The following is a 15,822-nucleotide window of genomic DNA, read 5'->3' on the forward strand; positions in this document are numbered from 1 at the left end:
TAAGTTCTAGCCTGTGGAAGAAGGAAAGGTAGAGAAAGGAACACACATACACACAGTCATTCTAAAGGCAAAAAGTAGAAATTACAAACAGCATTTCTGCTCGCATCCCATTGCAAGAGCTTGGCCATATAGCAACACCTCGCTGCCCAGGGGGCGGAAGGCTGCAGCTGGGGGTGTTGGGGGCAGCAAGAGCTGCCACCGAAGCTCAGGGACTTCTGTTTCTGAAAGGAAGAGGGATGGTGGATAATGGGGGGTAGTTAACAGTCTCAGCCACACTCTCTGGTCTCTAAATTAGCAGAAAGGATGCTTTTGTAAGTGTAAAAATTGATTTTTGTCTCTCAAAAAGTGAAAAAATATAGCTTTGTTTGTTGTTTTCTTTTGTGTCTCCTGCTAAGGGGGTCTTGTTCATAACCTGCAGTATATCTTTTTTGTCATCATAGGAGACTTAGCCAGAGGCCCACAACTGAAGAATTGGAGCAAAGAAATATCCTCAAACGTGAGTATCCAGTGCTCTGCAGTGACTCCTTGTCTAACCATTAACGAGCTTCTTCTAGAGACAATCCATTTATCAGTGGGAAACCTTAGTATATTTATCCACAAATGATTGAAATGGCCCATTCGTATCACATTTATGTGTCATTATTTATATAATTTTAAAAATAGTTTCTTGAAGTTTATATTTCATTTTATGGCTGTGAGCCTGATATCCCCCAGACCACAGCCATGGTCATGACAATTGTTTTTAAGAAAGATGAAACATATTCCATGTATTCTTTCACCCGACTGTTAAATAAAAGAAAATACTCTAGTCGGCTTGCAAATACTTGTCAAAGAAAAGGCCAGAGACTCCACGAGGAAATGAACCAAACATTCCTATATTATTAATAATAATAGAATTTGTTGCCAGGTTTAACAAATGACTCAATTTAAAACAGAATTGTGGTAAAAGCAATTTTTCAATCCATTTCATTTCAATCCATTTCATTTTCCTTTGTTATGATAACTATTTCCCTCTTGAGTTATTTATAATTTCTCAGCCCTTACGGAGTTCTCCATTCATTTTCTAACTTTAGTTTCCCATTTCATCTTTTCTTCTATTTTATTTGACTTGACTTCTCACTCACCAGTCCAGTCATATTTAAATTATTATGGTTCCTATGTTCAAGCTCTAAAATGAGTGGAAGCAGTTTGTTGTGTTGTAGTGTATCCATGTGGTTACTAACTACATTAGTTGTAATGGGTATTTTTTAGTTGGGCTACTGTAGTTTTATCTATTACTATTATCTTTTCCGAATCCAGTTTCAGGAGAGCTTTTTGTTGTATGAAATATCAAAAAGCCGGCGTGGGCAGAACTCCGGATAGCAACACAGTAGTAATGAGCTACTGGCATGCAGTGAATCTCCCTCACCCAGGCCTGATGGAGAGAAGGGTTTTCATAGCATAGTCATAACCCAGTTACAATTACTGAAACAATTCAACAACGAGGACTGAGGAGAGGAATTGCCAGCTTATGGGATTTTTTTCCTTGGAATTTTTTTTGTCTGGCTGTTTGTGAGCATAACTGGGATAGAACCCAGCAAAGGACTTAAGTGTGACCATCCATGTATACAAAAGCCAGTTTGGAGAGGGAAAATGGCATGGCTAAACAAGAGAAAAAAAATGTTTTAGCTTTCTGAAAGATGATGGAAGCAACATCTGATTAACAAAACCAAACCAAAAAGGCTCAGATAATAGGTTCCCGGGAAATATTTGAGTTAACTTTTAGGCAAGCTCAGATGCAGATCATGAGCTCCTAAAACACAGATTATTTTTATTGGATGCCTGATGCAATACCTGGACAAAAAGGAAAAGAGGATTCTGGGTAATTTTTTCTCGCTCCTGTGGGACAAATAGCGCCAAACCATGTTGGTGTTTGGTTATTTAAGGAACCGTATCGTGGATCTAGAAATTCATCGCACATTGATCTTAAGTGCTGTGTTGGCTTTTATCTCCCATTTTCCTGGAGGTTCGGAAAAGAGTGAAATGCCAAAGTCAACTTCAGATTTGACTTCAGCCCTTATTTACTTCCTTTTTAGTTTGTTTAAGCATGCTTTTTCTGGACACAAAAGACACATTTGCAGTCTGGAGAGGCCGATAACTGGCTGAAGATCTCCTGACATAACATTGTAGGGCCAAGTGAAGCAGAAAAGGGACCTGGTGGAGGTCACCCAGAGCACAGCCAGGACACTGTATTTTGCTCTGCTTGCCTTTCAGTCCTTCCATTTGTTTGTATGTCTCGTTGCCAGCTTGTGTTCCAAAGCAGTATGACTGTCTGTCTGGAGAAAAGTCTTTGTGTGACACGGGGTGGTTTTTAAGGGACACTTTCTATAACTAGGTCATCTGTTCTTGATGAATTAGGGAACAGATTCATAAAATAAAATGTTCAGTAGTTCTCGAATTCAAGTCCACCACTAGTTCAATAAATGTAAGTCAGATGACAGTTAATACTGATAGCTCTCATTGGCAACACAGGACAAATTTTATGTCTTGGTATCATTCCTGGTATCACAAACTATGTTATTTATTTCTTTCCAATTTTAGTGCATCTAGCATTTTAAAATATATGTAAAGTTATATTTAGCAGTACACTTTAGAACTAGTTCCTTAAAGTCATTACAATAGAAGTTAAGTTTTGGTGCTCAAAAGGCCAACTTTTGCTGATATTATCAGGAAAGTGATATATATGGAGCACCTTTTTCAGGGTAGGGATAAAAGCTAAAAATCCTCTTATGCTCTGTAGCTGTGATTGTAATTCCAGCTGTATCTTCTATAGGGAAAAGATGTATTAGGCCATTGAGTTATGCATATAACATTTTATATGAAATTTTTTAATCATACAGAAAATTTGAAAGAATTTTACAGTAAACACTCATATCTATCATTTATATTTTTCCACTGACATCTACTTTATCACATCTTGCTCTGTCACAGGTCCATAGCTAGAAAATCTACACGGAAACATGTCAAAGAGACAAGAGAAAAAACAAACCCACAAAAATAGCCTTTTAAAATCCATTTTATCTGAGTTGATACCTCAAGAATGTGATACTCCAGTTGCTGGTGTTTCCGTGTGTTTCTTTGTTCTTTTAGCTCATCCACAAAATGCTCCGGGCAACACTCGCTAGCTAGGCAGCTCCCCTGGGGTGCCCACCCCGTTCAACCTCCTGCATTGTTGCTGCGTTTATGGCCAGTGCTTCCTGTGGCTGTTCTGAAACGCTCACCCTCCCCTTCTCTGGTGAGAGTCACTGAGGGCCAGACTTGTCAGTGAGCCCCATCACGTCCTTCGTGAATATTCCTCCAGCCTATTTTGAGGAACCAGAAAGGTTCACATCCTACTTTATAATGAGCCCTCTAATAAATCCAAAAACAAAAAAGGAGGAAATGTTAAAAAACCTCAGGGAGGTGTTTTTTTTTAACCAAGTTTAAGGTTTAACCTTGAATCTTTGTAAGAGATTTTACAGTAACTATTGAATGAGATTCAGAAGAACAGTCACATTGACTTCCCTCCGCCTCTAACCCTTTTCCTCTAACTTCATTAGAAGTGTAATTTCAAATATGGGACATGTAAGGAAGTCCGCTCCTGATGTTAAAAAAGAATTCCCATAAAGTAAGATCATGTTTATTTAACTCCCATAACTGTAACTGGCCTTTTAAAAAAAAGCTTAACTGGCTGTCACATAGATATTAATATGCTTAAATAAGGCAGATTTTTCTAAAATTCTCTTCAAAGAAATGACATTTTATATATTTCATGAAAACTGGAGCATTTGTTTTAAGTTATATTAGAAATCCAATTTTTGTCTTTGAAAAGTACCTCTAAAAATATAGCATAATCGCTGTAGAGGGATAATTGATTAAGGTGTTTTAAAAGTTATATTTTTTTATTATTAATATTAGAAGCCTGGTCTTGTACAACCCTAGTTTGAATGACGTGAACTGTAAGTTTGGTCTTTGGATTGTGCAGTCCATATGCTGTATCCAACCCCCCAAAGGTAGTTATTGGACCCTAAGGATGTATTTTAAGGGTACCCACAGTATTTTCATAGGAAGAAATCTGAATTATAATCAAATTTGTTTGACATTTGACAGACACTTAATGAAAGCCTACTTACTAAACTAGTTGTTTCTTGTCTTGCCTGGTGATTTCAGTTGATGTTCACTCTTTGTCTAAAAAGATATCAGGCTAATCATTCTCTTTCTTATAAATTAAAGTTACTATTTCAGAAGAGTGTAGAAACTTTTCCCTGTCAAGATAAGGAAAACGAATGGAGATTTAGCATGTTCAGCCAACAAATACAGATGTTGCAAATACTGAATGCTAATAGTTTATTAACAATAAAAATAGTCTTTGTGGTAAGAAGTCTGTTTGAACTTTAAAAATAAATAAAATTATATTTTCAGAGAGACTTCTTGTTCTCCTTTTTAGTTGAGCTTTTACAGTTTTTTTCTTTAGTAGAATTTGTAATAGCACTTTCTAAAAGACAGTCTTTTGTAAGTATTAAAACCCAATGAGTAAAATCTGTGCACATTTACTGAACAAATGATGAACTACAGCAAGCAACAGAGAGAAGTTCATCTAATAAGCAACCATTAAAACCTGAATGGTGTTTATTTCTTTAAAAGTTCTGGACATTTTTTGTTTAATCCTATCCATTGGGCAGCATTCATTTAAGTTGGCCATCAAATTATACTCCTTGGTGAAGTACTAGAGAAAGAGAAGACTTTGGACAGTCAAAGCCATGAGAAAATAAATCCTCTCCACCTACAGTACACTGTAATCCCATTCAGAACATTCTGGTTCAAAAGCGAAGTCCAAAGAAGTGACTACATTCTGCTTCTATGGAAACCAAAGCAGACAAACGGAGCATTTTAGTTGGATTTGATTAGAAATCAGCAACTTGTACATGCATCACATGGTTCTAATTTGTTCTTTTGATGTGTCTCAGATGTTCACATGAAGGCCAGATCCAGAAGCAAATTTTTATCAGAATTCTGATAATCTGTGTTTATAAGCCCATGAGATGATCAGCAATGAAAGACTTTCACCAGAATATGGGCACTCTTGTGGTTTTGTCAGAATAGAACAAGGAATCAACAAGCAAAAAGGGTTACAATTAGTAAATAAACCAGTCCCATAGAAAAAAAATACTATATGTGTATACATGAATTACTGTAATTTTATATATATATAAATTAATGATTGATTTTTCTGCAAATTCTTTTGACAAGGTTTTTAAAATGTTGGTGTGTTTGATCAATATCTGTCAAAGTTATATAATTTTGACCTGATATACTTTTCTGATTATAAAATCATTTATAGTAACTAAGTCTCCATGCTTCCCCTTCCATTAATGAACAGAAAAGAATGAAGAAGAGGAACAAGAAGCAAAAATGGAACTTAAACGCAGACTCAGCAGAAAGGTGAGGAAACTATGACCATTAGTGATTATGTGTATTTTGAGATGTGCTTCATTTTTTAAATGCAAATCAGCTCTCTACAGGTAAATCTGATATTTATGAATAATTCGTGCTGTTAATCCACTAACTGATCATAGAAATTAAAATCAATGCAATGAATACAATATGATTATCTTTATAATTGCATGTTAATTTTGATGTTAAGAATAAAAAGTTTTAAGGTGCATTTAATGATTATGAAAATAACATAGAATCTGTGTGAAAAAATTAAGTGCAAAAGGGAATAAAAAAGAAAAAAAACACTAACTTCATCTATTTAGTTAATCATTATTAACAACTCAATGTTTAGTTTTTTTAAATGCTCACACTCTCCACGTAGCCTTGAAAATATTGAATAAACATCTTGTTACTACTGAAGATTTGCCACTATTCCATATCTGAGCTGGGTGAGAACTGTATTTTTCAGACAATAAGATGCACTTTTTTACCACATTTTTTGCTTCAAAATTTTTTTCCCTATATTCCTCCTCTAAAACCTAGGTGTGTCTGGGGTCCGTACCATAAGACACACCTAGGTTTTAAAAGAGGAAAATAGGGAAAAATTTTTTGAAGCAAAAAATGTGGTTTAAAAAAAAAAGTGCATCTTAATACTCCGAAAAATGCGGTAATTTTTTTAGGTGAACTTCATCATCCAGCCTGCCTACTGCAGTGCTACCCAAATTAACAAATGATTTACCTCAGGCAATTGTTTCCACCATTTATCAAAATGTAAATCTAATGCCAGGGCTATCGCTTTTTCCGTAAGTGTTAAAGTAATAATAGCCTCTGGAAAAATCAAACACTATTGGAGCTTCTGTTTCATTATGAAGCTTTGTTTGGTGATTGTTTGAGTATCCCCTTCACCCAGGAGAAGGCAGGATGAGTAAAGCGTGACATCTGCACTGCCATGTGTGACCTCACCCACAACTTTCTGGGCCGGCTGGCGAGCCTTAGCAAAAGCATCATAAGACAGCTGAAGAAACACTCCATCCCCATGGAAAAGTTAGAGACTGTGTTTTGAGAGGTTTTGGTTTTGATTTTTAGGGGAGAAGATCCTTGATTCATGTCTTTTTTCTCTTCAATACCCTACATGTCAAGTAATTGTCCAGCTGAGAAAGACTAAACTGAATTTCCAGAGATGGCTCTTCTAGCATTCAGTGGGCCTTAGGTGCCACCTACAGATAAGAAGTAGCCCCTCCTCCTTGCTCCAGGCTCACCGCCAACAGGCATATAGTCTTCTCCGTGCATTTGGGCCCTTCCAGGAGGCAACAGAGCCTGTCCTTAACTCCTGTCCCCACCTGTATCCGCTACGTGGAGCTCCCTGTCACAGGTATAGGACGGTCCATATCTCTAAGAGCTACCCCGTCACTGACAGGATCCTGAAGGGCAAGACTGGGTGGAGAATCTCTGACCTGCATGGCCATTGGTCACTTGGCTTCTGGGCAGTCCCCAGAGGCAGGGTTTTTCCACTACCTTAACTCTGCCCAACCTAGAGAGGCAGTAAGAATCTAACAATATAGATGAGACAGTAACTGAGAACATAACAGAACCACTTAGATTCCTTCCTTTGTCCGTTGCCCACCAGGGCTTTATGAACCTAGAAGGGACTAAAGTTGTCATATCTTAGCTCAAGTGGCTCAAGGTGTAGACCCAGGCCTTCTGCAGGTCTTTGAATGCCTTGATGGTTAGAGCATTGACTGAGTTCAGCCTCTGGTTTTACTCAAGAGGAGACCAAGGCCCAGAGAAGGGGATGTTGTTAACCACAACAGCAGAGTGGGTGGTGCCTGTTGACCAAGGGGCCATGTTTCTTTACAATCTCTGCCTTATTTGGGGGCTTGAGAAAAGACCAAGACAAGCAAGCAAATACACACAGGGCTGGGTAGATTACATAGAAAAATAAATTCAAATAAATTCAAATTTGACAAAGACCCCAGGAGGAGTCCACATTGTTAGAAGCATCATAAAGGTTGCAGCTGATTTTAAGTAGTAAGCACCCTACTGAGTGCAGTTCTCCAGGGTGTCCCCCTTCCTTGTTCCTGCAAGTCAGCTTTTGTGGCCAAGATCTTGTAAATGTCAAATCTGGGCCTGGGTGCATAGCCTCTCACGACACAGCGCCTGCAGGCAGACCCCTCCTGGACCATGTCTGTGGCATAACTTTGTGCATTTCTGAATATACGGGTTTCATAAAATAGGAACCAGGATTTTTCTTCTCATGGCTCCCAGTTGCAGGGCTTTTGTCTTGATAATTCAGGCCCCAAACCAGCCCTCCCGTATCTGGATTTTCATTGTGTCTGTGGTGTTCCTGTTTCCTGTGTCAGGGATGGCAGGTGCCTTTGTCACAATGCCAAGCAAGTTGGAGAAAAGAGAGTAATGCAGACGGTTGCCAAAGACTGTGACCTACCTAACAACGACGATTTTTATAGTCTCAAAATTAGGGCACGCTGCTTTCTAGTTCTTATTAGAAAATCCCCAGATGCTGCTGCCTTTTTTTTTTCTTTTGATATCTGAAAGTGACCTTATTTAACCATAACTTCGAAGTTCTCCATAGAAAACTTGCCACCGTGAGGCTGTAAATGGTTTACTGAACCCGTCCTTTGTCCCCACTCGCCTGCAGCTCAGCCTGAGACCCACCGTGGCAGAGCTGCAGGCCCGGAGGATCCTGCGGTTCAACGAGTATGTGGAAGTCACCGACTCCCCTGACTACGATCGCCGGGCCGATAAGCCCTGGGCCAGGTTGACGCCCGCAGACAAGGCAAGAACTCCAGTGGCTTAGCCACGACTTCGCTTATTTATGATTGTTTTAGTAATATCAATGAAGTTCTTTCAACTAAGTCTCAGGAAAAAAACTGTAATTCTCATAGTATCAGAAAATACTACATTTTGGTCTCAGGGCTGTCTCTGGGGACTTGTTTTGTTTCAATCTTAGAAAGACCTGGCTTCAGCTCAGTTACTTTCCATTGTTGGCCCAACCCAGCACCATGCGGCTTCAGTCCCACTGCGTCAGCCCACCTCTTTCTGTCCCATATCTTTCACACTAGTACGAAGAGTTGTTAGGCCTAAACGCTGGTCTTCTTTGCATAGAAGAGAGTTAAGATTATTGTACATGTGTTTCACTAAGACAGAGGGTCTTAATTAAATGTTTCCCCTTCTCAGAACAATCTCTTTAGATAGTAAGAGAAGTAACTCTTGGAGTAAAACTATGGTCATTCTTCAGTGAACTTTTTACAATGAGGTTTGCATTTCTCTCATTGGCTGTAGTCACAACTTGCTGACACATTATTTTCAAGCAACCAGTTCCTATAATTTCACATCACATTCATCACCTGCAACTGGCTCATCGTGTCTAATCACAAACTGACACACACAACAGGGAGATCGGAGGCAATTATCTGTATGCATTAGGCTCCGAAGCTCACTTTTTTAGAACAAGCAGAGGACGTGAAGTAAGAAGGCAGATGCATGAGCCTCGTCTTTGTCCCTTCATGCCCATTTGATATCTGGCGAGTGACTTGATCTCCATTGCATCATTTGAGAGATGAAAGTCTTAAAGTGGTTTTTGGATTATCTACTGCTTTTCAACAAATCACTGCAAAATATGGTGACTTAAAACAACCATCATTTTGTTCACAATCGTTTTAGGCAGGAATTCAGGAAGGGCTCAGCTTAGCGGTTCATTTCTGGTCCATGCATCATCGAGTAAGGTGGTGCCTGGGGTCACAGAATCCACTTCCCAGAGGGCATCTCCACCAGCTCGTCATTGCCTTGTTGTACCTTATTGCTCTTTGGCCTCTTTCTGTATCCATAGGGCATGGCATCCTCCAGCGCCTCTGCTTCAACTCTGGGTTTCTCCCAGTGTGATTCCCCGAGGGTGGGCACATACATTTTACATGGCAGCTGGCTTGCAAGGAGGAGGACACAAGAGATGCTAGGTCAGTTCAGGGCCGTATCCCGCACTGGCACAGCCTCACCTCTGCTCTGTGCTCTGTTGTTAAAGCAGTTGCAGGTCTCACGCAGATCCAGGGCTGGAGAGAGAAACCCCACCTCTTGGTGAGGGAATGTCAAGGTCACATTGCAGCTGAGCAGGTGGGATATGGCCATAAATATTGAATTTATGTCTAGGTTTATGGTCATAAGTGAATTGTGTGATCAATATAAGGAATGTGTAGCACACAATTTACAATTAAAAATAAACTATTCAGCACCCTTTTTGTAGCTTCCACATTGCAATTGATTCTCAAAGAATGCCTTCATTGATTTTTGCCAGACTCTGATCGCTAGCCAACCTGCCATTGAGAATAGGGACTTTGCCTTATCTGTCCTTGTGGTCCTTCACTGACATTATCTTCTTACCCAGAGTAGACTCTCGATAGATGAAAGTGAGTTGCTCCTCACAATCACAAACTAAAATTTAACTCATTTTTTAAAAATATCACAACAATGACATTTTATTGAATACTTACAGCATACAAGGCACTTTCAAATAGGCTCTTAATGGATTTTCATAATATTGGGAGGAATTCTCACCCCCATTTCCCAGATGAGACCACAGGTTTGGAGTAGAGTAACCCTCCAAGGGTCACACTGCTGCTGAAGGTGCAGGTAGACTAGACTCTGTGACTTCTGGCGCCAAGTGCACTCCTTTGCACTTCTTCCACTGACATGAGAATGTGCAGAGGACACATTTTAAATGAGCACAGAGACGGGAGTCTCTGCCACCGTCCATATTAAAATACCTCATTACAAGGAAGACTTTTTGATAGATGTGAATTGATAAGGAGTACGGAGCATCTTCACTATTTCAGTTCCTGGTTCTAGGTACCAAAGCTTTCAGTGATTAAAACAAAGTATCCTTGCTCTTGATCTCACTTGGGCAGCCAGAGCTAGTCTTATCACAGGGGACCCAGGCCCACAGATATCTCTGCTTGCTTCATCTCTTCCAAAAATCAGTAGCAGGGATTGCTTTTTAAAAAAATCACCCCTGCCTTCACCTCCCAGCCACAAGCTCCCCTTAGAAACTATAGGGGCTGAGGGGTATATTTGAGGAGACAAGGCAAGCTGTGACACAGAATTCAGCTGTCACACTGGAAGGGGCGCTGGGAGAAAAACTTGTGTATTGCAGAGTGCCAGTGACAGGAGAGAGCCAGAGAGAGGCCGCCTTTTCCCACCACAAAGTAGATTTTCTCTTCTGTCAGCAAAGTAATCCTCTGTGGTTTGTGAAGTCGTTCTGTGTTGTAGCTGAAGAGTCCATTTTCAAAGGCATCATGGAGCTGTTTTTATTGATAAATATACATTTTTACATGAGGGCACTATTCTTGTAGAAAAGCTAGGATGTAAAGAGAAGCGCAAAGTTGAAACCAACACCCATTTGTAATCCAGCCACTGTGGTCAGTAGGTAACTAATGTGGACATTTTGGTGAGTCTCTCAGCTTTGCAGCCTAAAGAACCCAAGCATCTCTTTAAACCACACCTTTCAGGTGACCTGGATTATGTGTGCATTGGTAATTGCATAGTCAGTGGTAATAGTTAGTGTTCTGTTCCACTGGAGTAGCTTTTCAGTGCTGTGCCGAAGTGGTCTCAACTTTCAGCGTTGAAGAGTAAATGGCAGCTGCCTTCTTTGTAGCCCTGTGGCAGCTCTGACCAGACCCACGTCCCCGGGTGTGGTATGAAATGCAGAACTTTTGTAGGGAAACGACATTGTTTCTCAGACAGCCTGTGACCCGCACTGTCCTTTTGGTCATCGGCGGGGTTGGGGGGGTGTAACTCATAGATCAGACCCCATGGCGAGTTTAGGAAAAGCCCCCTTCCTCCACCTTGTCAGTGGCACTTGAGAGAAATCCATGCTGGTTTTAGTTAGCGTGACATGACATCCATCATACCTTTACCTAGTAGAAACTGGGAGTCCCCTGCTCTGCTGATGCAGTGTATGCTGGGGAAACATGTGACCTAAGTGACAGTTCTGTTTATCTACTTTTCTCCTATTTAGGCAGCAATAAGGAAAGAACTAAATGAATTTAAAAGCACAGAAATGGAAGTTCATGAAGAAAGTCGACAGTTTACAAGGTAGGTAGACAAAATTCAGTTTAACATATCAAAAATGATTATGATGGTAAACTTTATGTTATGTTTCATGTATTTTATGACAATTAAAATTTTAAAAATATACAGTTTAGCATAATACCATTGAGTGAACATTTCTAAAATTAAGATGTCTTATTTTTTTTTCAAAGAAGTCTGAATCATTCTAAAGAACAACATTTTGGTTTCTTTTTGGTTTTATTTTCTGGGCCACAAGACAAGCACCAGTACCCCTAACTCTGCTTTTGAAGAGACTCAGTTAAAGTTTTATGCCCAGAACAGATGCTGGTGAGAGCAGGCTGGACACCTACATGTCTGCTTTGCACTCAAAGTAGACATAACTTAGGATAGAAACTCAACCTTCAGAATATGTACAATAACTTAAAGTAGGAACCCAGTGTGTAAGGGGGCCACAGAAGCTCACGACAATCCTACCGTTTTCCTCCCAGCGCCATTCAGTTTAATAGGCCCTGAGTGATTGTGTAGTCCAACCTCCACCATTCACAGGTGCTCCGTATGTTTCGCTCTCACAGGTTTACGTGCTTTGCTTTATATAGCAGGTGTGTTCCTAAAAATGTGCATGCCAATCGAATCTTTAAAACTCGAGGTGTTGAAGAGCATGCCAGGACAGACAATCACATGAAGAATTCTTTCTGGAAACGTGTACTGGTCCCCTAGGCTGGAAACAGCCTCTGGAGGGCAGCCACACATTGTGGTGCTGCTGTTTCTGCAGTGGCTCCTGCTGATGGTGGCGTTCCGTGCCGGGGAGCACGTCACCTGATGAAAGTAGGATTTCATAGCAAACCCCTTCCCCGAGGTGCATGGGGCCTGCCTTGCTCCATAGATATGGCTCCTGTAACTATAATGCCAGGTATGCAGAAGAAGCTCCCCTTTCTTTTAGCGATACCTCTTTTGTTTTCTCTAGTAGTATTTATTTATTTTGTGTGTGTGTGTGAATGCATGTAGGACTTTCAGACATCCTGAAGGTATAGGACTTTTCTCTATTCGAAGGCTTCATCCTATCATAATCTACACACAGTCTCCCTACAGGTCAACCCCAACCCAAACCTGTGTCCTCTCTTTTTCTCCCTTCCACTTCTGGGGTCAGGAAAAGTTCATGCTAATATCTGACACCTGTGGTCACACTTCTCTAGGAGAGTTGATTATAATAAGGTGGTCGGATACTTATGGTGACATCAAGCCAGCTGGGACCTCCAGGCAACTGGGAAAATGGCATGTTTTTGTGTCATTGAGTCCCGATCCCTGAGATGTAGTGACAGTATGAACCCAGTTTTTGTAGTTTTCCTAGAAATTATAGTATTTGGTCACCTCATTTCATTTGATGGCATTATATAAAGAATACATCACAATAAAAAATAATTAAACTTTTAAAATGCCTTCTTGTGGAAGTCTACATTTTATGGGTTGGGGCAGGGAAGCATTTATACCAAAAGAGGTTCTTTCTCTTCTGTTGTACATGATAAACAAGTAGAAAGAAAACAGGATGCCGGAGGAATTGAAGGTCATTTTTTTTTTAGATATGTATTTTTAATGTGAACAAATAATATAGTCTAAATAAACATTCAAACAGTGGAAAAACTTTACTTTGTCAAGTGCAAATGAAAACTCCCTTCACTCCTTCCCCAGTTTTGTTCCCGTTCTCAGCAGTAAGCGCTGGTGAGATTTCAGCGTAGCTCCCCCTAGACGTCTTTTCTGTGTACGTACAAACCTGCGTGTGTGCGCTCATCTGCGTGTGGGTCCGCCTTCTCAGTCACACACAAAACAGCCTCTGGGGAATCCTTCCGTATAGTAGATGTCTCATTCATGACTCGATGGTGTGTCATAGATAACATGTACCCTATGTTATTGACCAGTTTATTCTATTGCTAGATGTTTATGAAATTTTTCCGTTTTTTGTTAGTGGAACAATGCTGTTTTGACTTTCTTTATGAATGTGTCTTTGGGCACCAGTATTTCTGTATTAGTCCCGTAAGTAGATTTGCTAGGTCACTGGATGCATTTTTTACATTTTGAAGATGCTACTCTGTGACCCAAGTTCACGAGCGTGCCTGGTCTCTTCACCTTCATCAGCATTTGGGAGTGATGATGGCAGTGAGGGGTCTGTTATCTAAAGAATGGACATTGATACCCTATTTCACTGATTTCTATAAAGTTGGACATCTTGACATACCTTTATGTTAATTTTTATTCTTTGATGTGTTGTAATCAGTTTTCTTTTGGGTCGTTTATCTCTTTCTTATAGATTAGTAAGATGTCAGACACTGTGGATATCTGTCCTTTACCACATGTCACAGTACTTTCCCCCAGTTTATCGTTAACATCTTAGTGCTTATGGCCTTTTGTTTAAATGTTTGCATATTTAAATTTGACTGTATTGTAATTTTTTTTACTGTTTGATGCCATTATCTTTTAATGTATTTTTTTTATTTTAATCATTGTTCAAGTACAGTTTTCTGCCCTCCACTCCTATTCCAGCCCATCCACCCATTCCTCTCCACTTCCTTCCCATTACTACACCCCGCCCCACTAGTTTTTGTCCATGTGTCCTTTAAATTTGTTCCTGTAAACCCTTCCTATTCTCCCCCTGAAATTCCCTCTTCTCTCCCCTCTGGTCACTGTCAGCCTATCCCCTATTTCAGTGTCTTTGACTATATTTTGCTTGTTTCTTTGTTTTGTTGTTTAGGTTCCTGTTAAAGGTGAGATCATATGGTATTTGTCTTTCACTGCCTGGCTTGTTTCGCTTAGCATAATGTTCTCCAGCTCCATTCAAGCTGTTGCAAAGGGTAGGAGCTCCTTCTTTCTTTCTGCTGCGTAGAATTCCATTGTGTAAATGTACCATAGGTTTTTTGATCCATTCATTGACTGATGGGCATCTGGGTTGCTTCCAGCACCTAGCTGTTGTAAATTGTGGTGCTATGAACATTGGGGTGCAAAGGTTCTTTTGTATTAGTGTTTTAGGGTTGTTAGGATATAGTCCCAGCAGTGGAATTGCTTTGTCAAAGGCAGATCCATTTTTAGTTTTCTGAGGAAGTTCCATACTGCTTTCCATAGTGGTTGTACCAGTCTGCAGTCCCACCAGCAGTGCACTAGGGTCCCCTTTTCCCCACAACCTCTCCAACACTTGTTGTTTGTTGTTTTGTTTATGATGGCCATTCTGACCAGTGTGGAGTGGTATCTCATTGTGGTTTTAATTTGCATCTCTCTGATAGCTAACGATATTGAACATCATTTCATGTGTCTTTGGATCCTCTGTATGTCCTCCGACTGTATTGTAATTTTTAATTCATTGTCTTGTGTCCTATGGAGGACAGCCAAGATTATAAAAGTATTACCTTTAATTTTGACACATGCTTTTTCTTTACACTCAGATCTCTCAGCCATTGGGCATTTATCTGGGCGTGTGATTCAAAAGAGTAAACTAGCTTTGCTTTGTTCTAAATCAACAGTCAGTTGTTCCACTGCCACTTTTCTCCCCCTCGATGAGAAATTCTTCTTTTCATGTACACATGGGTCAGTTTCCAGATTCTGGAGATTGCGCTAGCAAGCTGTTGTGTATCCTTGCACTGTGTCACACTGTTTAATTAGAATGGGTGTGTAGTGTATTCTTGTATCTGGTAGGGTATTTTCTCACCTTGAAAATTCTGTTAGCTATTTTTCTGCATTTACTCATCTACAGACTTTCAGAGTATGCCTCTTGTGTTCCATAAAATAGTCTACTAATATCTTCATTGTTTTAGTAAATATTAATAGATGCAAATAAGGATGAGCTGAATTTCAAAAGAAAACTATAGACTTTTTTTTTGGTAATAGCTGATATTACAGATAAGCTTTAAAAGTTTTCCAAAAAATATATTGATTAACACTATTTCAAATGTCTTTCCAGATAAGGAAAAATTAAATATTCATATCGCTAAGATAAAGATGGCTTGCTTAAGTATTCTTAAAAACTTGGCAGTAGAGCAAGTGTCTACTGCTGTTTTTCCATTAAACTATATTACATCATTAGACTTGTTTTCCAGTACAGAAATATTTTGGCTTTGAAACTTATAAATATCATGCTTATGATTTCCAAATTGTTTTCAGTATTTCCTATTTATTTTTTATTGAATTTATTGTGCTGACATTGATTAATAAAAGAGTACAGGCTTCAGGGCTACAGTTCTGCAACACAGCACCTGTGTCTGATACTGTGTGTTCGCCACCCCACGCCACGTCCCCGTCCGCCATCGC

At 39.8% G+C, this 15,822-nt stretch overlaps 1 protein-coding gene across 6 annotated transcripts in view; it reads left to right on the forward strand.

Moving 5' to 3' along the window:
* The window catches only part of PHACTR2 (phosphatase and actin regulator 2), a 225,049-nt gene that overhangs the window by 195,046 nt on the left and 14,181 nt on the right, over positions 1 to 15,822 (forward strand). For all 6 annotated transcript variants that reach the window (XM_045842641.1, XM_045842642.1, XM_045842645.1 and 3 more), the window contains 4 exons: positions 441 to 496; positions 5,399 to 5,460; positions 8,111 to 8,248; positions 11,480 to 11,556. In XM_045842641.1, coding sequence (XP_045698597.1) covers positions 441 to 496; positions 5,399 to 5,460; positions 8,111 to 8,248; positions 11,480 to 11,556 — 333 coding nt within the window. The remainder of the gene's footprint in view (positions 1 to 440; positions 497 to 5,398; positions 5,461 to 8,110; positions 8,249 to 11,479; positions 11,557 to 15,822) is intronic.

The sequence above is a fragment of the Phyllostomus hastatus genome, unplaced genomic scaffold (assembly GCF_019186645.2).
Source record: "Phyllostomus hastatus isolate PE091 unplaced genomic scaffold, TTU_PhHast_1.1 phas_contig_40, whole genome shotgun sequence".
In the NCBI taxonomy this organism is placed as follows: Eukaryota; Metazoa; Chordata; class Mammalia; order Chiroptera; family Phyllostomidae; genus Phyllostomus; species Phyllostomus hastatus.